The sequence below is a fragment of the Symphalangus syndactylus genome, chromosome 8 (genome assembly GCF_028878055.3).
Source record: "Symphalangus syndactylus isolate Jambi chromosome 8, NHGRI_mSymSyn1-v2.1_pri, whole genome shotgun sequence".
Classification (NCBI taxonomy): Eukaryota; Metazoa; Chordata; class Mammalia; order Primates; family Hylobatidae; genus Symphalangus; species Symphalangus syndactylus.
The window spans coordinates 15,348,912-15,372,980 of NC_072430.2; the positions used below are offsets into that span (position 1 = coordinate 15,348,912).

General features: G+C 48.9%; 1 protein-coding gene across 1 annotated transcript; it reads right to left on the minus strand.

Moving 5' to 3' along the window:
- Positions 1–5,758: 5,758 nt before the first annotated feature.
- LOC129488203 (uncharacterized) lies at positions 5,759–7,831 on the minus strand. Its single transcript, XM_055290078.1, has 4 exons — positions 7,781–7,831; positions 6,818–6,929; positions 6,309–6,497; positions 5,759–6,050 (listed from the first exon to the last, which is right to left on the minus strand). Exons 1-4 carry the CDS (start codon positions 7,811–7,813, stop codon positions 6,040–6,042), a joined length of 345 nt encoding a protein of 114 aa, XP_055146053.1. The 5' UTR covers positions 7,814–7,831; the 3' UTR covers positions 5,759–6,039.
- Between the last annotated feature and the right edge of the window lie 16,238 nt (positions 7,832–24,069).

Here is a 24,069-nt window from a genome sequence, read left to right on the forward strand (position 1 = left end):
GTGCTCAGGCATGGTCCCTGGCACACTGTCGGTGCTCAATGATTGCTCTTGGCATGAATGAATCTGCGGCACTTGCCCTTTACACAGCACCACCGTGTGGCTCTCTCATTTCAGGAAGTCAACAGGGCAGGTGGGTTTGTTGCTAGGGCTGCCTTAAGAAAGTCCCACGGATGGGGGCTGAAACAGCAGACGTTTATTGTCTGACAGCTCTGGAGGCTGGAAGTCCAAGATCGAGGCATTGGCAGGGCTGGCTCCTTCTGAAGGCAGTGAGGGAGGGTCTGTTCTGGGCCTCTCTCTGTGGCTTGTAGATGACATCTTCTCCCTGTGTCTCTTCACATCATCTTCCCTCAATGCCTGTCTGTTTCCATGTCCAAATTTCCCCTTTTTGTAGGGACACCAATCATATCACACTAGGGCCCATCCTAATGACCTCACTTTACCTTGATGACTTCTCTAAAGACCCTATGCCCAAATATGGTCACATTTTCAGGTTCTGGGTGTTAGGACTGCAACAGATATTTTTTGGGGGAACACAACTCAACCCATAACAGCAGGGGCGGTTACTTGTGCTGTGGGGTCCAGGAAAGTTAAAAGCTTGTCCAGGGTTGCATGACTAGGCTGAGCCCACACTGGAGTCTTTTGGGGGGAGCCTGTGCTTTCCCCACTGTCTCCTGAGGCCCATCCACGAGGACTAGCCAAAGGGACCACAGGTGCAGAGTGGAGGTGCAGAGCAAAGGCCAGCCGTGCCAGGAGGGAGCAGGAGCCACTGGGAGGAGACCCGCAACGGGACCCCCAGTGGGACCCATGTGGCGCTCAAGATCCTTTCCAGACTCATGTCGAAATCGAGATTGCTGGACCAGTTTCTTCCAAGGATGAAATCCTTTGTGATCAGGTTCTAAAATTAGGGTTAGCATTTGGGGATGAGGAATTCCAGGATCCTAAATACCCCGTGTGGGCTCCAGGTGGGCTTGTGCCCTTGGCCTTCCCAGCTAAGTGGCTCTGCTGGAGGTGGTGGACCAGAGTGGAGCTCTCAAAGGGGCTGATGTGATCTGGGGGTTGAGGGAGAAGAACTGAGCAGTTTAGGTTTTTTACAGGGGAAAAAAGGGGGAGGGAGATTGGGAGTCCAAATGTGGGGTTGGGGGAGTAGTACATTGAGAAAATCGGTCAGTCCTGAGTCTGTAGTGCTGGAAGTCTTGGAAAAGTTCAAGGTCATGAATTCGGGCTGCAGAGAGAGGTTTCCTGGAGGACAGAAAATAGAAGGCAGAAGGGACTTCTCATGCGCGATGAAAGCCCTGGGGAGAAATGAACCTTGAGCTGTCTTTCTAGGAAGGTGGGTCAGGCTAAGGGAGAGCTGGGTGTGTCCCCAGCGTCCAGGTTGGCATATGGGCCTCTTGGGAGAGGTCCCACCCAGTGGGCCAGGAGCACCTCCTGCCCATCAAAGTGTGGGCGCCCCAGGTGGGAGCCTCAGAGTTCCTGCTTCCCCCTGCTCTGTCCTCTCTCCCACCCGCAGATGTGAGGGGGATGCAAGCAGAAGGGGATGACGGATTGCAGCTTCTTGCAAAGTGCTTGTGACCTCTTAGGAAAGCAGCAGTTTGGAGGCAGGCAGTGTTCCGAGCAGGCTTTGGTAAAGCGCTCACCTGGAGAACAGCATCAGCTTCCCAGCTGGGTCCCAGCCAGGCCCCTGCATCCATTAGGCTCAGGACCAAGCATCTCATGGGTCTCCACAAAAGTCAGGGGCCAAAAAAAAACCCACATATGGGCTTAGCTGATTTTATATCGATTTCACTAATTGGTTAAATTGAGTATTAACATAAAGCTATCTTGAAAACAATCACTGGGTTAAATTTTCCTACTTTGCAAGGATTCCTGAGGATAAAGTGTCACCCTTAAACTTGCACATTTGGGGGGTCTCGGCCCAGGGCTCTGTGTCTTTGAGAGTCCCACTCTGGTCTGCCTCCTCAAGCAGAACCACTTAGTGGGAGGGCCAAGGGCACGAGCCCACCTGAAGCCCACACCAGGTGTCTTGGATCCTGGGATTCCTCACCCTCAAACCCTAAGCCTTTTTCTAAGGACTGTGCAGGTCTCTTCCCTGGGTCTCCCCTGTGGGCAGACCACACTGCTGGAATGTTCACCCTGGACCTGAGGTGGGGTGGGGTTGGGAGAGCTGATTAAGGGGCAGGGTGGATGGAGCTCCAACATGAGGGCTGAGATGCCCACAGCCATGCATGTGAGGCCTTTACAGATGTGGGACCAGCCTCCGTGTGTACCCTTGTCCCAGCCTCACGAAGATGAGGAGTGAGTCTGTAGGTGTGCACAGTCATTGTCCACAGATCACAGCCGAGAGTTGATGAAATGTATTACAGCCAAGGAACTTCAGAAAAAAATTAAAATTTTTTTTTTCCGAATACATATTCTACAATGGAAGAATGACATTTCCGATACAGATTGTGGTGTTGACCAACAGAAAGAAACGGAAGTGAAATTAACACAGGTATAGAGTTTATTTGGGCCACAGTTGAGGACTGCAGTCCAGGAAGCACTCCCAAGTTACCTTGGAAAGTGCTCCAGAGAAGAGAGTCTCGAGCTTTTAAATACAAGAGGACAAATCAGGAAAGGGGTGATTGCAAAATTTTTTTCAGGAATTCTCATCGGTTTACAGAAATAACATTGTTGAGTGATTGTCTATACGTTGTTGAACTACAGGGCACGGGTTATTGTCTCCAGTATGTGGCATTGTTAGGTTGATCCATAGCTACTGGTACCAGTCAGCCTAGAGCCCACACAGCAAGTGGCCTCGGGAGATTTCTTTTCTCAGGTGGGGCAGTGAGATGTGACAGCTGTCTCATTCCAGTTCCTCTCTAGGCCTGATGACTTAAAGGGGGCTTGCCTTTCTCAGATAAAAAGTTTCTTTTCTTTGTAGCGGGTACATTTCAGTGTGCTGGGTCTGATGCACACTGGGGCTTCTCACACTCTGAATCCTACAGCTTCTGAAGTGGCCACCATGCCCTCCCCAGAATCTACTTCTCTTTCCTTCAATTCCACTGTGCCCAGCAGGCAGCACCACCCCTTGAAAACCCAAATCTTAGCTGAGCCTGGTGGCTTACACCTGTAATCCCAGCACTTTGAGACGCCAAGGCAGGCAGATCGCCTGAGGTCAGGAGTTCAAGACCAGCTTGACTGACATAGCAAAATCCTGTCTCTACTTAAAAATACAAAAATACAAAAATTAGCGAGGTGGTGGGCACCTGTAGTCCCAGCTGCACAAGAGGCTGAGGCAGGAGGATTGCTTGAACCTGGGAGGTAGAGGTTGCAGTGAGCCGAGATTGTGCCACTGCACTCCAGCCTGGGTGACAGAGCGAGACTCCATGTCAGAAAAAAACCCTGAAACCAAAAAAAAAACCAAAAAATGAAAACTCCAAAATCTTATGGTATTACTGCCCTCCTGAAATCCCTTTAGTAGCTCACCACGGCCCTCAGGGTGAAGTTCCACCCCTGGCTTGGCTCCCTAGGCCCCTGGCCATCTGGTTTCCACTGACTTCAGCTTCATCTCTTCCCCTCCCCACCCAGCCTTGGTTACACCGCTCGCAGCGCTCCTTGGGTTTCCACAGCTACACCCCTGCTGGAGGCCTCGAGTCACCCCACATCCCCTTGCGTCCCCCTGCATCCCCCCACCTCAGGCCGCTCTGGCTGCTTCCTTCTCTAACACCTGACTCGGGCCTTTCCTGGGTTCCCTTAGCCCTTTTCTTCCCTTTTCCCTGTTACCGCCTGTCCCTGTGGGCAGGGATGACTCTTCTCCACCCACCTGTGACCTGTGGAGGGCACAGCTGAGTCTGAATCATCTCCCTGCCCTGGGCACAGCTTGGAGCACACTCAGAAGTGGGCCTTAAGTGCTGAGGATGGGAGTCTAAAAAAATGCATGAATTCTAACCCAGGCCGGTTGCTAGAAGAGTAGAAACTAGCCTTAAAAATGATCTCGCATGAGTTTTCTTTGGGAGGGAATGGCTTTGGCTTAAAGCCCCGTGCTGGTTATGGTAGGAACCCTCACTGTCACGCTGGGCCAGACTGTGTGGAGCCTGTCCCCCAGGTGGAGCCTTTGTTGTCTTCTGTGTCTGGTGCGGCTCCGAGGAGCATTGAGTAACCTGAAAGCCCCGAGCATGCTGCACACTTGCCTTCTTTCCTTTCATGCCACATCTCTGCCGATTTGACTCTCAAAGAAATAGCCCAAGGCTGCTGCATGTGAATCTCAACTGCAGTCTGTTTCCCATGCTGAAAGAGGGATGTGGGAAGATCAACCTGCACCTCTGGGAAAATGCTGTTTTCTGGGGAGCTAATCTACTCAGCTTCAGGAGCAGCAAGGGTTACTTGGAGGATGAATCTGCCCTGAAATACGGCAAAGTCACTCTTACCGGGAAAGTGGGAAGAAGATTAATCTGAATAGTAAGAAGTCAGAATTACGGATTATTATCGTCCAAGAAAATGCATGCTCATTAATTGTAAGTTCATAACACAGACAGTGATGGCTACTAAATTCACAAAGAATCATCTAGCAGGCCTCCTTAGAGACAAAGTTTAAGGAAAACACAATGATTTACTATTCATACTTGGAAGGTATGTGTGGCAGGTTTCACTTTCCAAGGTGGCCAAAATAAGGCCTCCCATCCTGCATGCTCTTTTTTACAATGTGGCAATGATAGTCCTCCTGTTGAGAGGTAGGACTATGTTTGCTTCCTTGAAACCGGGCTGGCCTGTGAGTATGGTAAAAGTTACATGACTGACAAAACTAGGCTGTAAAAGGCAATACACCTTCTGCCCACCTCTCTCAAGATGCTGGGCCTCAGAACACAGCCGCCATGCTAGGAGGAAGCCCAGTCCACACGCAGAGGCTAGCACTCCCAGCTGGGATCCCAGCCAACAGGCAACACCAATGCCAGCTGTGTGAGTGAGGAAGCCTTCAGATGACTCAAACACAAGCCACTGACTGCAACTGGATGAGAGACCCAGATAAGCTGAGCCTAGTCAGCCCCCAGGGCTGGGGGAAATAGTCATCCAATGCTTGTTACAAAACACTCATGGCTGTCTTAAGCCACTTGGTTCTGGGGTGATTTATTAGCCAGCAAGAAGTAACTGGAAGGCCAGGCATGGTGGCTGATGCCTGTAATCCTAGGACTTTGGGAGGCCAAGGCGGGCAGATCACCTGAAGTGAGGAGTTTGAGACCAGCCAACGCATGGTGAAACGCCCCCTCTACTAAAAGTACAAAAATTAGCTGGGCGTGGTGGCGCGTGCCTGTAATTCCAGCTACTTGGGAGGCTGAGGCACGAGAATTGCTTGAACCTGAGAGGCAGAAGTTGCAGTGAGCCAATATTGTGCCACTACACTCCAGCCTGGGCAACACAGTGAGACTGTAAAAAAAAAAAAAAAAAAAAAAAAAGAAGTAACTGGAATAACATGAAAATGGTGCTTGTAGGATGGGAGCCAAGCAGATACACGCAGTTGATTTTGTACAGTTGTTTACATAATGCACGCTTCTACATGCACGTGTACCTTGCATATTAGATGCATAATTACATCTGCCCCACTTAATTTTCAGACGCTCTCTGAGATGGGTGGGGGTGCGATGGCACAGAAATGCATTACATCGCCAGAGTCAAGGCCCCACTGGCAATGCGGGTGCTCATTAGTTAAGCAGATATTATTAGGCATGTTTACCTGAGAGGAGAGGAACATTCTGTGAAATAATAAATCTGCTGGTTTCTATTCTTCTCCCTTTGCAGACAGAGTTTTTATTATTTTGATCCCAGTACCCATTAGAAACACACGGTATCTAAATATTGAAATGCTTTGCTTCAAAAGCTGCTAAGATGCAGTGGCAAAGGTAGCCTTGCAATGAGGTTTTATCTCCAGAGTCCCAAGTTTTTGAGACAACTCCAATGACGCGGGTCTTGTGGTCAAGGGTGATGCAATGGCGCTCCGGGAACAATATCAGGCTCTGCGACTTGGGTGCCTTCTGGGTGTGTGGTGTGTTCTCGGTCTGGCAATCCCTAGAACAACCCTACGAGGTGGTAATTATTATTCTCATGCTGCAAGGGATATCTCCCACCTCCTAGGTGGACTCAGGTCTTGTGGGGCTTAATGCTTTTAAATTTGGGCTGCCTTTTGAAGGGAAAGACTACAAAATTATGAATTCAAAATGAGGTTAAGGTCTTGGGATGGGCCCGTGCAAGCTGGAGGCTCTGCAGGTAAGCTTGTTTAGCTTCCCAGCAAATCCACCTCTGAGCTTGCAAATTATAAAGCTGGAATTTGAACTCACATCTGCTGGATGCAAAGTCCGAGGTCTTCCTGTAGCATGACCGTCTTCCTGTGTGATGAGAAACATCAGGCTGCCGAGGCCAAACAGTGGGTGTGTCACTTTCTAATGAGGCAGGTGTGCGGGACAGGAAGTGGGAGGTGCTCCTTGCAGGGGAGTGGCTGCTGCCAACATCGCAGCTGGTACCTGTCCCTGAGAATGGTTTGGCAGGTGGGGGCCACTTGAAGTCTCTGCTCCTACATCCCCTCACCCCTCCCAGGCTGCTTTCAGAGGAGGGCAAAGGGTATTCATTCCAGCCTCCAATTTCTTCCTCCCACTCCTCGAAAGCATTTAAGTGAGGAAGGCAGGGAAAACGTAGATGATTCTGCTATTGACAGGAGGCCTTTTCTTTCCTGCTGGAAGCAAAAGGAGACACTCTAGCTGGGCAGCCGGCCCCACCCTCCAGGGCTCCATCTGGCCTGGCTGAGGCTGGCCAGCCCCTGCTGTGCATGGAGGGGTGCTGGGAAGCCTACCTTGCTTCACACTTTCCTCTTCCACACCCGGCCTGTGACTCATGCCTGAAACGCCTCCGTTCAAGCAATTCTTCCTTTTATTGTGAAGCACTGCTCTCTTCCGGCTCCTCCTCTAAGTCATTACATAGGGGAGATTTAAGGGAAAGGTTATTTCCCTACCGTGTTCAGGGACAACCCTGTGATCATGGTTTTGGTCACATAGCTTCCAAGTGAGTATTGTGCAAACATTTGCTAGGATCTCTCGGGGAGCGTGTTAGAAAAGAAACTCCCGAGCCTGCCCCAGAGCTTCTGTTCAGCAGGCCTGAGGTGGGACCAGACACCTGTCTTTTCAGCAAGCCTCCCCCACCTCTGAGGATGCAGCCCAAAGCTAGAGAATTCGTGCTCTGAGCCATCTCTGAAAGCACCAAGAGCCAGGTTTGGTTTTTTGTTTTTGTTTTTTTTTGTTTTTTAATTACACCCAGACCTGGATACCTGAGCAATCGCTGTCTCTGGAATCACTGCAAAGTTACCGGGAGCTGCAGAGGCCCAGACAGACTGGAAGGAGAGGAGAGCTTGGCTCTAACCCATGCAGCCTCCCCATTGCCCACATCCACCCCCAGACCACCTCCCTGCAACCAACCACGAGCTTTGTAGAGGGCAGGCATGCCCCAGGGGCTCTCGGCATCACCCTCCTGCCCCTACCTGTGACCAGAGTCTCCCTGGATTCTCAGCTCTGTCTTCCCAACTCGAGGAGCTTGCCAGGCCCCACCTGGGTACCACTGTCCATACTGGGCCTGGAAACCCTCTCAAGAAAGGAAGCTGGGTTAATTGCAGGCCTACTTGATTTTCCACATTCTCAGAAATCATTGTGCCTAGTTGCCTGATATCCAGTATATTAGTCTGTTCTCATGCTGCTGATAAAGACATACCCGAGACTGGGTAAATTATAAGGAAAAAGAGGTTTAATAGGTTTAATGGACTCACAGTTCCATGGGCCTGGGGAAGCCTTACAATCATGGCAGAAGGTGAAAGGCACATCTTATATGGTGGTGGACAAGAAAGAATGGAACCAAGTGAAGAGGGAAACCCCTTATAAAACCATCAGATCTCGTGAGACTTGTTCACTACCACGAGAACAGTATGGGGGAAACCACCCCCATGATTCAAATATCTCCCACCAGGTCCCTCCCACAATACATGGGAATTATGGGAGCTACAATTCAAGATGAGATTTGGGTGGGGACACAGCCAAACCATATCATCCAGTGTCTTCAGAACTCTTGTTTTATATATTTGGTCCGATTTATTTTGATTTTTTCAGGCAGGAGAGGAAATCTAGTCTCTATGATTCCATCTTGTTTCGGAGTAAAAGTGTTCATTTTCTTTTAAAACAGACAATATCCTTCCAAATCTGTAGTTAGTTCACTCATCCATCAGTCATCCATAAGCACTGTTAATATTTTGGTCTACGTTCTAAGATTTTTTTTCCTGTGCATATATGTGCATGTAGCGGGGTCACAAAATCACTCACAATACATCAGATGTGCAAAGAAAATAGAGTGTCTTCATTTTCCTACTTAATTAATCTGATCTTTCTTGAAAGGTACTCTCTGCTGGGTAATACAATGGGGAAAAACATCCATTCTAGTAACCTTGGTCTAATACAAACATTTAAACAGTTCTTCGAGCAGCTCAGCATTCTGAGGCTGAAGTGTTTGGCCAGTGGGGCTTCTGATGGCTGCCACTGTCTACTCCTCTACTCCAAATTGTGTCTGGGCACACAGCAGGTGGGCTGCAGGATTTGGGGGTTCTTTTGGTAGCCAGGAGGAAGGGGTCCTCTGGTCCACACATGTTCTCCAAGTTTCCCTGACTTTGGCTGCAGAGTAGTTGGCCTGGGCTACTCTATGGAATGGAGTGGTGGCTGTCGAGGAGCAATGAATCATGGGAGATCAGGTCACGTAGGGTCTTGTGGCCACTGCGAAGACTCTGGCTTTATTTGTGTTTTTTGAGACAGGGTCTCGCTCTGTCACCCAGGCTAGAGTGCAGTGGCATGATCTTGGCTCACTGCAGCCTCGACCTCCCAAGTTCAAGTAATCCTCCTGCTTCAGCACCTCAAGTAGTTGGGATTACAGCCATGCACCCCTACACATGGCTAACTTTTATATTTTTTGTAGAGATGGGGTTTCACCATGTTGCCCAGGCTGGTCTTGAACTCATGAGCTCAAGTGATCTGCCCATCTTGGCCTCCCAAAGTGTTGGGATTACAGGCATGAGCCACTGCACCTGGCCAAGACTTTGGATTTTATCCCAAATGAAATAGGGAAGCCACTGGAGGGCTTCAATGTGGTGGTAGGAGGCAAATACTGATTGAAAAGTGTTCAAGAGAAAATGGGAGGAGAGAAATTGAAGATAGTAAGAATAGATACTTCTGGCTGGGTGCAGGGGCTCACACCTGTAAGCTCAGCACTTTGGGAGGTTGAGGTAGGGATTGCTTGAGGCCAAGAGTTCCAGAGCAGCCTGGGCAAATAGCAAGACTCTGTCTCTACAAATATTTTTTTAATATATTTTTTTGACCTGTCACCGAGGGTGGAGTGCAGTGGTGCAATCTCAGCTCACTGCAACTTCCACCTCCCAGGTTCAAGTGATTCTCCTAACTCAGCCATCTGAGTAGCTGGGATTACAGGTGCCCACCACCACACCTAGCTAATTTTTTGTATTTTAGTAGAGACAAGGTTTCACCATGTTGGCCAGGCTGGTCCCCAACTCCTGATCTCAGGTGATTCACCCACCTCGGCCTCCCAAAGTGCTGTAATTACAGGGATGAGACATCGCGCCCGGCCTACAAAAAATTTTTACAAGTTAGCTGGGTGTGGTGGTGCGCACCTGTAGTCTCAGCTACTAAGAGGCTGAGGTGCGATAATTGCTTGGGCTCAGGAGATGGTAGGCTGCAGTGAGCTGTGAGTGTGCCACTGCACTCTGGCCCAGATGGATACTTCCAAAGAGTCTTGCTATAAAGGAGAGCAGAAAGGGAGAGAGATTTTTTTAATCCGTTCTCATGTTGCTAATAAAGACATACCTGAGACTGGGTGATTTATAAAGGAAAGAGGTTTAATTGACTGACAGTTCAGCATGGCTGGGGAGGTCTCAGGAAACTTACAGTCATGGCAGAAGGGAAAGCAAACATGTCCTTCTTCACATGGCGGCAGCAAGGAGAAGTGCCGAGCAAAAAGGGGAGAAAGCCCCTTATTGAACCATCAGATCTCATGGGAACTTACTATCATGAGAACAGTAGCATGGGGGTAACCACCCCCATGATTCAATTACCTCCCACTGGGTCCCTCCCATGACAAGTGGGAATTATGGTAACTACAATTCAAGATGAGATTTGGTTGGGGACACAGATAAACCATATCAGAGATCAAGTTTTAATTTTTTTAATGAATGAATTATTATAATGGGAGATGATGGGAATACTCCAATAGAGAGGACAAATCAACAATTGGTGGTGATGGTGGAGCGCTGCTGAAATGGGGGAAGCCAGAGCCTGAGTGGAGGGTCAGAATCTTTGCATGTTTTCCTTCAACCTTGTTCAGCTTAACAGGTGCTGGCACAGTGTTGTAATTGACCAGGTTGGAGGTTTTTTCCAGGCGAGTATGAGGAAATGAGAGAAAGGTGAGGGGGCTGAAGGTGCACAGGAGAGAGGGGTGGCACAGTGGACCATAGAGTCCACATGGGAAGAAGGGGAGTGAGGACAAGAGATAAAGAACGTACAATTATATTCTATTTAACCCAAATGCATCCCGAATGTCACCTCAACATGTAATCAACATTAACAATTATTAGTGAAGTATTTTACATTATTTCCCACACTACGACTTTGAAACCTTGCATGTGGTTTACACAGACAGTGCCTCTTGCTTTGGACCAGGCTCATTTTGAGGGGTTTGTGGCCACTCTGTTGAACGGCACGTAGGGATCTAGAGAAGGAGCGTGGGAGAGGTGGCCGAGCACTGGTAGAAGGCAAGATCATTGGAGGAGCAAAGTCAGGGAAGGAGGAGGGTCATCTCTGTGGAGATTTAAATCGCCAAGAATTAGGACAGGGATTTAGCGAGAGTGACAATGAACCGGGAGTGGGAATCATCTGGGAACAAGATGGAGGGGACTAGGGTCTGCAGAGAACCAGACAGGAAAGGTGGCACAGAGCATAATGTGATGGCACCAGCTTCAAGGCTGGCAGGTTTGGGGAAGGTGGGGCTTGATCTGGAAGTAACTGCAATGGAGGACGCCCCAGGGGCCTGGGTTCCAGTTGGAGAAAGCAGGTGGAGAGAAGCTGTGGGAAGGAGGAGCTTTTGCTCACAGCATGTCTCAAGCTCCAGAGGAAATGGTGAGGGTTTTGAGAATAAGGAGGCCTTACGGGGGATTAGGGCCTGGTGTGAAGTGACAACCTGGGTGTCCTGGGTCTTTGGCGAATGAGGAGAACAGAGTTTGCAGCTGCGCCCTGAGGCTGAGTTAGAGTGCACTCGCACTCTTTGACCTGACGTGTAGCCTTTGACACTTTCCATGGTGTAAATACTCCCACCATGGCTCATTTCAAGCTACCAGCAGGCTTGTGGAATATTTAAACATTTAACAATGGGCTCTTGCAAGCTGGTGCAAACCAGTTCCTGTAGCAGATAGCTGGGTATAGGGCACCGTGGGATAGGTCCTGGAGGTCTCCACAGCAGATGGGGGAGGGATGTGAGAGCTGAGGGTGTGAGTTGGGGGAGGGAGGCATGGAGATCTTGTCAGAATTACTCAGAGCTCTAACGCCCTTTCTTTTTTTGAGACAGTGTCTTGCTTTGTTGCCCAGGCTGGAGTGCCATGGCACGATCACGGCTCACTGCAGCCTTGACCTCCCTGGCTCCAGTGATTCTCCCGCCTCAGCTTCCCAAATATCTAGGATCACAGGTGCACGCCATCATGCCTGGCTAATTTTAAAAATGTTTTTGTGAGTCAGGGTCTTGCTGTGTTACCCAGGCTGATCTCAAACTTTTGAGCTCAATCAATCCTCCTGCCTGAGCCTCCCAAAGTGCTGGGATTACAGGCGTGAGTCACCATGTCCAGCCTTGTAACTCTCATTTAACCCCCGTCAGGGAGTCTGCAGAAGTGGGCTGCATATCACAATGACTGCTTTTTTTCAATTTTTTTTTGTTGTGGTAAAATATACATAATAAAACATTTACCATTGTAACCCTTTTTAAGCCTACAGTTTGTAATGCGCAAACATCACCAGCCATCTCCGTAACTCTTTTCACCTTGCAAAGTGGAAATTCCATACCCGTTAAATGCTAACTCCCCATTGCCCCTCCCCAGCCCCTGGTCCCCACCATTCTCCCTTCTGTCTCTATGTTTTTGACTACTCTGGGTGCCTCATATAAGGAGAATCATCTAGTATTTGTCTTTTTGTGACATAGTGTCCCCAAGATTCGCTCATATTGTAGCAGATTGCATAAAGTTCTTCTTTTTTTTTTTTGTTTTTTTGAGATGGAGTCTCGCTCTGTTGCCAGGCTGGAGTGCAGTGTTGCAATCTCGGGGCTCACTGTAACCTCTGCCTCCCGAGTTCAAGCGATTCTTCTGCCTCAGCCTCCCAAGTAGCTGGGATTACAGGTGCCTGCCACCACATCCGGCTAACTTTTGTATTTTTTTTTTTTAGTAGAGATGGGGTTTCACCATGTTGGCCAGGCTGGTCTCAAACTGCTGACCTCATGATCTGCCTGCCTCAGCCTCCCAAAGTGCTGGGATTACTGGCATGAGCCACATGTCCTTCTTTTTTAAGGCTGAGTGATATTCCCTTGTCTGGATGGGCTACTTTTCACATATCCACTCATCCATCTGCAGACACTTTGGGCTGCTTCCATGTTTTAGCTGTTGTGAATACTATTGTTATGAACATGGGTGTGCAAATATCTCTTTGACTGCCTGCTTTTAATTCTTTAGGGTATATATTCAGAAGTGGAATTGCTGGATCTTATAGAAACTCTATTTTTAATTTTTTGAGGGATACCTATTGTATTAGGGTTCTCTAGAGGGACAGAACTAATAATATATATATATATATATATAGAGTATATATATATATATACTCTATATATAGAGTATATATATATATACTCTATATACAGTGTATATATATAGTGTATATATAGTATATATACACTATATATAGAGTGTATATATATAGTGCACATATAGTATATATATATACTATATATTATATATATACACCATATATACTATATATAGTATATATAGTATATATATGATATATACTATATATAGTATATATAGTATATATATGATATATACTATATATAGTATATATAGTATATATATGATATATACTATATATAGTATATATAGTATATATATGATATATACTATATATAGTATATATAGTATATATATGATATATACTATATATAGTATATATAGTATATATATGATATATACTATATATATACTATATATACACTATATATACACTATATATATACTATATATATATAGTATATATATAATATATATGATAGTTTATTAAGGAGTATTAACTCACACAATCACAAGGTCCCATGATAGGCCATCTCAAGCTGAGGAGCAAGGAAGCCAGTCCGAGTCCCAAAGCTGAGGAACTTGGAGTCCGATGTTCAAGGGCAGGAAGCATCCAGCACGGGAGAAAGATGTAGGCTGGGAGGCTAGGCCAGTCTAGTCTTTTCACGTTCTTCTGCCTGCTTTATATTCTGGCTGCACTGGCAGCCGATTAGATGGTGGCCACCCAGATTAAGGGTGGGTCTGCCATTACCCAACCCCCTGACTCAATGTTAATCTCCTTTGGCAACACCCTCACAGACACACCCAGGATCAATACTTTGCATCCTTCATTCCAATCAGGCTGACACTCGGTATTAATCCTCACACCCATATTGTTTCCATAGCAGCTGCACCACTGTAATTCCCACCAACAGTGTACAAGGGTCCAATTTCTCAGCATCCTCCCCAACACTTATTTTCTGTGTTTTTTTTATAGTACACCTTAGTGGATGTGAGCTGGTATCTCATTGTAGTTTTGATCTGCAGTTCTTTAATGTCAGTGACTTTTAATTTTTATTTTTATTTATTTATTTATTTTTTTATTTTGTAGAGACAGGGTTTCACCATGTTGTCCAGGCTGGTCTTGAAATCCTGGGCTCAATTGATCCTCCTTCCTCAGCCTCCCAAAGTGCTGGGATAACAGGCATGAGCCACCATGCCTCTGGCTTTTAATAAACATTTTTGTATATCTTCACTGTGATGAGCCACCTAGATCCTCCTTCCGGGAAGGGCTTGTTACCCCAGCTGCTTGGGGTGCCTTCAACTCTCAGTCCCTTCAGAGACTGTTCAGCTGCAAAGAGCCACCCTGTCCAAAGCCGGGACTCTTCCTGGGCAACTGCATTCAACGACACCTCAATGTGGCGGTCATCTCTGCCCGAGTCAGGAAGGTCTCCTGGGGCCACTCTAGCTCGGAGGCTCCTGTGGGATCTTTGGGGCTATCACTGGGTCCGCGTGGTAGTTTGCCTTCTTCCTCGTCCAATCCTGCTTCTCTCTCCTCCTTCCACCGATGCCGAGGCAAGCCTCTCGTAAACATCCTGTGGTACCTCCCTAAGAACCCAACGTGCCAGGCTCGCTTTACGTAGACTGGCGACCGGAGACTGATTTCTTTGGCATCTGAGTCAGCTTGATGGGGTGGGAAGATGTCCGTTTTAATTTGCATCTCTTTGTTAACTGTTGAGGTTGAACATTTTTTTTTTTTTTTTTTTTACAAGCATTGACTGAATGACTTCCTTTGTGGATTGCCTTTGCGAATGACTTCCTTTGCCTGTTTTTCTACTGAGATGTTTGTCTTTTTCTTATTGGTAAGAGTGCACATATATATTACCGTCATAAAGATATAATCTTTGCTTTTCGGATATGGTTCACAAAATGTTCTCACGTTCCCCAGTCGGCCGTGTGCCTGTTACTTTTGTGGTTCAGGGCACAGGCGTAGCCACACTGCCCTGCCACTTCCTAATTCTGTAGCTTTGGGTGCATTGCTTCACCTACCAGAGCCTTTGCAGTACCTTGTAGGTTTGTTGTGGGAATTAAATAAGTTAATAAAGTACTTACAACAGGGCCTGGAATACAGCAAGTATGAGATAATTATTTGCTATTTTTATTAGTGTCTATATTATTTTTCTTATTGGCCATATATATAGTATTGTATTTTATGTAGTTAAAGCTATCTTTTGTGGGTTTTGTCTTTGGAGTGATATGTAGAAAGAACTTCTTTATTTTATTTTATTTTATTTTTGTAGAGACAGGGTCTCGTTATGTTGCCCAGGCTGCTCTCAAACTCCTGGGCTCAAGTGATCCTTCTGCCTCAGCCTCCCAAAGTGTTGGGATTATAGGCGTGAGCCACTGCGCCCAGCCAGCTTCTTTATTTTAAGATTATATAAGTATTTACCTCCATTTTCTCTTTAGTGCCTTTATTACCGGTAGAAGGTGTCCAGGTTCTTGGCGTCTTGAACAAAGAAGTGGACAAAACACACAAACAAAGCAGGGAAGGAAGGAAGGGATTTATGAAAACGGAAGAACCCTCCACAGTGTGGGGGCAGGCCTGAGTGTAGAGGCTCAAGGGCCCCGTCACAGAATTTTTGGGAGTTTAAATACCCCCTAGAGGATTGCACTGGTTACTTTGGGTATGCCTGATGTAAATGGAGAGAACAAAGTAAAGTTACACAGTCATTTAAGGCATATGCCCTATGGAGAGGATGTTTCCTGTTATAGCTGAAGTGTGAATCGGCCTTCTGTTCCCTGCCTCCAGACTCTATTTTCCTGCCATGAAGACTTCATGCTTTCATTAATATATAAATATATAATATGTATTATTAATATATAAAAATATATATGTTAATACATATTATTTATATATGTATATCTATATATGTGTGTGTATATCTATCTATCTATCTATCTATCTATCTATCTATCTATCTATCTACTATCTATCTATCTGGAGAGAGAGAAGAGACAGAAAGAAAGAGACAGGGTCAGGGTCTCTCGCTCTGTTGCCCAGGCTGGAGTGCAGTAGTGTGATCTCGGCTCACTGCACCCTCCACCTCCTGGTCTCAAGTGATCCTCCCACCTCAGCCTCCCAAGTAGCTGGGACAACAGTCACACACCACCATGCCTGGCTAATTATTAGTACTTTTTTTATGTTTTGGTAGAGACAGTATTTTATCATGTTGCCTAGGCTGGTCTCGAATTCCTGGGCTCAAGCCATCCACCTGCCTCAGCCTCCCAAAGTGCTGGGATTATAAGCGTGAGCCACTGTGCCTGGCCTAAAAATACATATGTTTGGATCTTACATCCATCTGGAATTCAGAATGTATTTTGATGTGAGGTTTAATAGATCCATATTTCTTGAGTATCCAACATTCCTTTTCTGCCCCAACTGGCCCCCCCTTTAAAAAAAATTGATACTGTTGAATAAACCTTTCCTTTGAGGATGGCTTTAGAGGCACAGAATCATTGTGAAGCTAGTACAGAGCGTTCCGTACCTCTCACATGATCTCCCTTATTACGAACATCTCGCAGCATGTGGTACATCTGTCACCGTTATGGCACCGTTATTGACACCTTAAGTCCACACTTTATTCAGATTCCCTTAGTTTTTCCCTAATGTCCTCTTCCTGTTCCACGATTCCACTCAGGACCCCGTGTGACATTCAGGTGACATGCCTCCCTAGGCTCCTCTCGACGGTGACAGTTTGAACGTGGCAGTTTTGAGGATAAGTGGCCGAGTGCTTTGTAAGATGTCCCTCGGTTGGGATTTGTCTGATGTTCTCATGGTTAGACTGGGGTTATGGGAGGCCATTTCATCACATCAAGGTCAAGGGTCCGTGCCATCAATGCCACTTATCCCTGTTGATTCTGGCCTTGACCACTTGGCGGAGATCACCTTTACGGGGTTTCCCCTGACAATAAAAACGGAGCTCCTCCCCCTGGCCCGCCCCCGTGCTATCCTCTTGGGATGTGTCTCTCAGTGCAGCCCATGCTCCCGAGCGGGGAGTTCTGCTGCTTCTCCTTGAGGGAAGTGTTTCTGCATACATTAGGTAGAATTCTTCTGCGGGAGATTCACCTCCTCTCCCCTCTTGAGGTGTTTATCCAGTCATTGATCTGTATCCCCACAGACTCAAGGACATTTGCTTTCTGCTTTGGGTCATAACCCAGTAGTGTTTTATTTTGTGGCTCCAGTTGTCCCAGCCTAGGCCATTGAGAGCTCCTTCAGGGGCCTCCTGGGTCCTTCGTCATCTCTGTGGGTTCCTTCTGAGCTCCGTGTTTCATGTCTGGCCCCTGTGATCCACTGTGTCCTGTGTCCCGTCATCCCTGTGTCATGTGTCCCATCATCTCTGTGTCCTATGCCCTGTTGTCACTGTGTCCTGTCGTCACTGTGTCCTGTTGTCACTGTGTCCTGTGTCTCGTCACTATGTCCTATTGTCACTGTGTCCTCTTGTCACTGTGTCCACTTGTCACTGTGTCCTGTGTAAGCTGCTGCTTGGCCTCTGTGAGTCTCTCAACAACTTAGCCCTGAGCTTCTGGAGGGAGTGCTTCCTGTCTGTGGAACTTGCTGAGGGGATAGGTGCACACCTGGAGAGTCACTCCAGGACAGAACCCAGGGAGGAGAGGGCCGCTGGCAGAGGCATTCGTAGAAACAGAGAGAGGTGGGGCCGGAAGAGCCCTGGAGACTGCTGCGCCCAGATCTATGCTTGGCCTATTCAGTTCTTGAGCTAAGAATCCTTCCTACTCCCCTCCCCTCCCCTCCTCTCCCCTCCCCCCCTCCTCTCCCCTTCCCTCCTCTCCCCCGCCCCCCTCACAGCATATGGTACATTTGTCACCATTATAGCACCATTATTGACACCTTAAGTCCACCTTTTATTCAGATTCCCTTAGTTTTTCCCTAATGTCCTCTTCCTGTTCCACGATTCTACTCAGGACTCCACGTGACATTCAGGTGACATGCCTCCTTAGGTCCCTCCCCTCCCCTCCCTTCTCCTCCCCTCCCCTCCCTTCTCCTCCCCTCCCTCCCCCTCCTCCCTTCCCCTCCCCTCCCCCTCCTCCCTTCCCCTCCCCTCCCCCTCCTCCCCTCCCTCTCCTCCCCTCCCTTCCCCTTCCTTCTCCTTCCCCGCTCCCCTGCCCTCCCACTCCTCCCCTCCCTTCCCCTTCCCTCCCCTCCCCTCTCCTCCCCTCTCCTCTCCTTTCCTTTTTATTGACACAGGGTCTCACTCTGCCACGATCTTGGCTCCAGCCTCAACCTCCAAGGCTCAAGCAACCCTCTTACCGCAGCCTCCCGAGTAGCCGAGACTATAGGCATGTGCCAGCACACCAAGCTATTTTTTGGTATTTTTTGTACAGACAGGGGTTTCACCATGTTGCCAAGGCTGGTCTCAAACTCCTGAGCTCAAGGGATCTGCCCACCTTGGCCTCCCAGAGTGCTGGGATTACAGGTGTGAGCCACCATGCCCAGCTAGAAATTTTCCTCTGGTTAAAGTGGTTTAATTTTAGTTTCTGTCATTTGCAACCAAATGATTTAATAGATAAGGCTCTGGGTGACATTTTCTTCTGCTCAGGCTGCCATGAGAAGTGCCACAGACTGGGTGGCTTAAACAGCAGAAACTTGTTTCTCACAGTTCTGGAGGCTGTAAGTCCACATCAGGGCGCCCATGAGGTTGGTTTCTGGGAAGGCCTCTCTTCCTGGCCTGTGGGTGTCACCTTCTCACGGCATCCTCCCATGACCTCTTCCGTGTGCACACTTAGAGAGGGGGTGGTCTCTGGTATCTTTCCTCTCCGTATAAGGATGCCAACCCTATTGGCTTGAGGCCCCACCGTCGTGGCCTCATAACCTTAGCTACCTCCCTGATGGCCCTATCTTCGAATGTGGTCGCATTGGAGGCCAGGGATTCAGCACTGGAATTTCTCCGAGAAATTCAGTCTGCAACAGGTTGAATTGTGTCTGCCAAAATCCATGTGTTGGAGTGCTAACTCCCAGCATCTCAGAATGTGAACTTATTTGGATACAGGGTCATTGCAGATGTATTAAAGTGAAGATGTGGTCTTCAGGGTGGGTCCTAGTCCACCTGACCAATGTCTTTATCCAAAAGTGGAAATTTGGACACAGACATGCACGCAGGGAGAGGGCCATGTGTGGATTGGAGTTCTGCTGCCCCAAGCCAAGGAACCAGCCGAAGCTCTGAGGGAGGCCAGGAACAGGCCCTCCCTAGCACCCTCAGAGGGAGCACAGCTCTGCCTGCACCGTGGTCTCAGACTTCTGACCTCCAAAACTGTGAAGGGGTCGTGTCTAGTCCAAGCCATGATATTAGCCAGCAAGGGCTGCTCTAACAAATCTCACAGACGCAGGGCTTCAACCACAGAAATGTGTCCTCTCACGGTTCTGGAGGTCAGAAGTCTGAGACGAAGGTGCCGGCTGAGCTGATTTCTCTGGAGGCCTCTCTCCTTGGTTTGCAGGCGGCCGCCTGCTCGCTGCGCCCTCACATGCTCTATTTTTATGCACTCACACATCCCTGGTGTCTCTTTGTGTGTCTGAATCACCTCTTTTTTTTTTTTTTTTTTAAAGGACGTCAGCCAGGTTGGATTAGGGCCAACCTAAGGGCCTCATTTTAACTCAATCACCTTTTTAAAGGCCCAGTCTCCAAATGCAGCCACATTCTAAGGTACTGGGGGTTAGGGCTTCAACACAGGAATCGGGGGGTGGGGGTGGCTGGGGGACACAGCCTTGTTATGGCAGCTCAAGGAAACTTTACAGCTTCTAGAGGATTGTCTTTAAGGGGCTGGACCCTCAAGCCAGCTCTGTGCAGTCCCAGGGCAGTCTCCTCTGGTCCTGCCCTCTATGCAGACCCTCGAAGTGACAGCCTGGCCTGTGACTCCCAGTGCCGTGGCCCCTCCCTTCCTTCCCAGGTCCTCTCCACTCTCTGCCCACATTAGAATCTTCTCGGCTGCCCATTCACAGGCACCTCCTGCATCCCCACTTCCACTGTGCCTGCTGGATAACTGCACCTGTGCATTCTAAATAAAGATGCATGTATTGAGTGTCTAGGGATCTGCCCTGGCAGTGCCCATGGTCTAAAAAGGAAGTCAGACAAGTAAAGACTGCGGGTTGTGAGATAATTACAACTGGGCACTGTCTGGGGCAGACACTTCCCTCCATTGCCCATGTCCTGCAGCCAGCAGGGGCACCTTTTCCTTGTTGGCACAGAGACTCCTTGCAGGCCAGCTGAAGAGGGGGCACAGGGTGGGCATTCTGGGAGCCGAGGGTGGCTTTGCTGAGGAGTGCACACAGAGCTGGGTGTTGGTTAAACTCTCCTGTTGAGAGGCTGCCCAGGTGGCAGCAGGCAGCAGGGGGCTCTGACTTGGGAGTGTGGGCAGGTGCAGCGGCGGGAGAGCTGAGAGGTACAGAGATGGGTCAGGGACCTGGGAGAGTGCAAGGGAGAAACACGCGAAGGCATGAGCCGAGGCAGCCACTGTGGGAACGAGAGGTTGACACGGGTGCCAGAGGAATGGAGAGCTGGTGTCCTGCAGGGGTGACCCGGGCAGGAAGCTGTCCCCTAGCAGGGCTGCTGAGGGGCTGGGATGGGTAAGGTTAGTGCCGGGTCAGCGGTTCCACCGCAGTCTGTGTCAATTTGAAATTCTGTGCCTGTGGAAGAGGGAGAGCCTCCCAATCTTCAACACTGCAGCCAGCAGGGGAGGGGATGCAGCCCCCAGTTGGTGTCTTGACTTGGGGTGGGGCAGGCAGGTCAGGGGGTGTTGCTCAGACCCAGTGGACAGACCTCGATGAGTTCTCACCAGTGTGACTGTCCATGCTGGCTGCCCCCCACCAGCCCTCACTGGCCATGTCCTGTTCCATACTCAGGTTTCTGACCCATGATATGGTTTGGATCTGTGTCTCTGCCCAAATCTCATGTGGAATTGCAATCCCCAGTGTGGAGATAGGGCCTGGTGGGAGGCAGCTTTGCCAGGCCTGGAGGCCACCACCTGGTCAGCCATTGGATTTATTCATCCCAAAGGGGACTCTCGGCTTCGCTTGGGGTGCATGTCCGCAGGTCCCAGATGACCCAAGAGTGGAGGCTGGAAGTGGAGCTGCCCTTGGAGACAGGCCGGTGCTGGAGTGCTGTAGTCTGTTCTTGCGCTGCTGTAAAGAAATACCTGAGACTAGGTAATTTACAAGGGAAGGAGGTGTCATTGGCTCGTGGTTCCACAGGCTATACAGGAAGCATGGCAGCATCTGCCTCTGGGAAGGCCTCGGGGAGCTTTGACTTATGGCGGAGGCCAAGCAGGAGCACCAAGAGGATGGTGTTAAACCATGAGAAACCGCCCCAAGATCCAGTCACCTCCCACTAGGCCCCACCTCCAGCACTGGGGTTTGCAATTGCGGTATTCCCACCTCTCCCCAGGCTTTCCTGGACAAGCACCTGAAGACCTGCAAGGCAGGGAAGCAGATGCCCCGGAAGCTTGCACTCACAGCCCTGCGATACCTGGGCTGCCTGCCTCCCTCTGTAGTATCACACACATTTAACTCATCAACCCAAGAGTGAGATCAAGATCTTCTTCACTGCTTGTGCACGCATGAGGGGAGGGCGCCTACAACTCAGATGATCCAAGCACTGGCACCAAAGGCTTAGAATCCTCTGGGCCAGTTCTGCCCAATAGGAATGGCCGCAGAATTAGCCACAAGTGCGAACCGCATTGGTGATTAAAAAATTCTTAGTGCCCACATTTAAAAAGTACAAAGAAAAAGGTGACATTGATTTTAGTAATATATTTAATGTAGTCCAAAATATGCTCAAAACATTATCATCGCAACATGCCATCAAAATAAAACTTATTAGTGAGATATTTTGCCTTCATCCTTTTTTCCTACTAAATCTTTTTTTTTTTTTTTTTTTTAATTGAGAAGAGGCTCACTCTGTAACCCAGGCTGGAGTGCAGTGGCGTGATCACGGCTTACTGAAGCCTCGACCTCCCAGGCTCAAGGTATCCTGCCACCTCAGCCTCCCGAGTAGCTGGGACTACAGGTGCCTGGCTAATTTTTAAAAATTTCTACAGAGACAAGGTCTCGCTATGTTGCCCAGACTGGGAAATTTTTTTCTAGAAATGGGGTCTTCCTATGTTGCCCAGGCTGGTCTCAAGGGATCTTCCCGCCTCAGCCTCCCAAATTGTTGGGATTATAGGCATGAGCCACTGCACCCAGCCTTTATACGGAATCATTACACTCCAGTGTATATTTTGCATTTTATATCACATCCCAATTCATACTGGCTCAGTAGCCACATGTGGCTTGTAGCTGTGTCTTGGCTATAGGTGTTACGGACTAAATGTTTTTCTCCCCCCAATTCATGTGTTGAATTCCTAACTTCAACACAAGGATATTCAGAGGTGGGGCCTTTGGGATGTAATTAGGTCATGAGGGTGCGGACCTCATGATTAGGATTAGTGCCCTTATACGAAGAGACAATGGCATTTGCTCCTCCTCTCTCTGCTGTCTGCCATGTGAGGACACAATGAGAAGGTGGTTATCTACACACCTGGGAGTGAGCTCGTATCAGACAGTGGATCTACAAGCACCTTGATCTTGGACTCCCCAGACCCTAGAACTCTAAGAAATAAATCTGTTATTTAAGCCACCCATTTAATAGTAGTTTGTTACCACAGCCTGTCTTAGTCCATTTACTGTGGCTTATAACAGAATACCTGAAACTGGGTAATTAATAAACAAGATTTATTTCTTACAGTCCTGAAGGCTGGGAAGTCCAAGGTTGAGAGGCTGCATCTGGTGAGGGCCTTCATACTGGCAGGGACTTTCTGCAAAGTCCCAAGGCAGCCCAGCACATCACAAGATGAGGGGCTGAGTGTGCGAGCTCAGTTCTCTCTTCTTGTTATAGAGCCACAAGTCCTACTCTCAAGAACATCCATTAGCCCATTACTCACTGAATGGAGTAATCTACTCGTGAGGGAAGGGGACATACGACATAATCACCTCTTAAAGGCCCCACCTCCCAATACTGCCATGTTGGGGATTAAATTTCAACATGAGGAAGGAGACAAATATTCAAACCATAGCATAGTGCAAGCCAGGGAAGACAGTAGGTCTAGTATGGCCTGGGATAAGAAGGGAAATGCTAAAACCATGCATGAGCGGGAGACAGCCAGTGAGACAATAGAACCAGCCTTTGTAGTCACAGCAATGGACCAAGAACACCCAGCATCTTCTCACCTGTTTGTCAAGACATTAGAAAGAAAAGCGGTGCTGCAAAATTATAGTTGGGTGAGATCTCAGTGGGTGGGGAGAGATGACAGTGGGTGGAGTGAGATGACAGTGGGTGGGGTGAGATCTTGGTGGGGTGAGATGACGGTGGGGTGAGATCTTGGTGGGAGGGGTGAGATCTCGCTGGGTGGGGTGAGATCTCGGTGGGTGGGGTGAGATCTCGCTGGGTGGGGTGAGATGACAGTGGGTGGGGTGAGATCTTGGTGGGGTGAGATGACAGTGGGTGGGGTGAGATCTCGGTGGGAGGGGTGAGATCTCAGTGGGTGGGGTGAGATGACAGTGGGTGGGGTGAGATCTTGCTGGGTCGGATGAGATCTCAGTGGGTGGGGTGAGATCTCAGTGGGGGGGTGAGATGACAGTGGGTGGGGTGAGATCTCAGTGGGTGGGGTGAGATCTCGGTGGGTCGGGTGAGATCTCGGTGGGGGGGTGAGATGACAGTGGGTGGGGTGAGATCTCGGTGGGAGGGGTGAGATCTCGGTGGGAGGGGTGAGATCTCGCTGGGTGGGGTGAGATCTCGGTGGGTGGGGTGAGATGACAGTGGGTGGGGTGAGATCTTGCTGGGTCGGATGAGATCTCAGTGGGTGGGGTGAGATCTCAGTGGGGGGTGAGATGACAGTGGGAGGGGTGAGATCTCAGTGGGTCGGGTGAGATCTCGGTGGAGTGAGATCTCAGTGGTCGGGGTGACATCTCGGTGGGTGGGGTGAGATATCGGTGGGTCGGGTGAGATCTCAGTGGGTAGGATGAGATCTCGCTGGGTGGGGTGACACTGCAGTTGGGAAGTGCTGAGTTCTGGGTGGGGTGAGATTGCAGTTGGGAAGTGCTGAGGACTTGGCCTGTGAAGGGACAAGGCAGGAGTGGCTGTCCCGTAGCCACAGTGGAAGCT

Coding starts and splice junctions, on each gene's coding strand:
- LOC129488203 (XM_055290078.1), bottom strand. CDS start 7,813: ATGATTGTAAGGCTTCCCCAGGCCCATGGAACT. Junction 6,930..7,780: donor TTCCCCAGGCCCATGGAACT/GTGAGTCCATTA, acceptor GTAATGACTTAG/AGGAGGAGCCGGAAGAGAGC. Junction 6,498..6,817: donor AGAGGAAAGTGTGAAGCAAG/GTAGGCTTCCCA, acceptor AACCATTCTCAG/GGACAGGTACCAGCTGCGAT.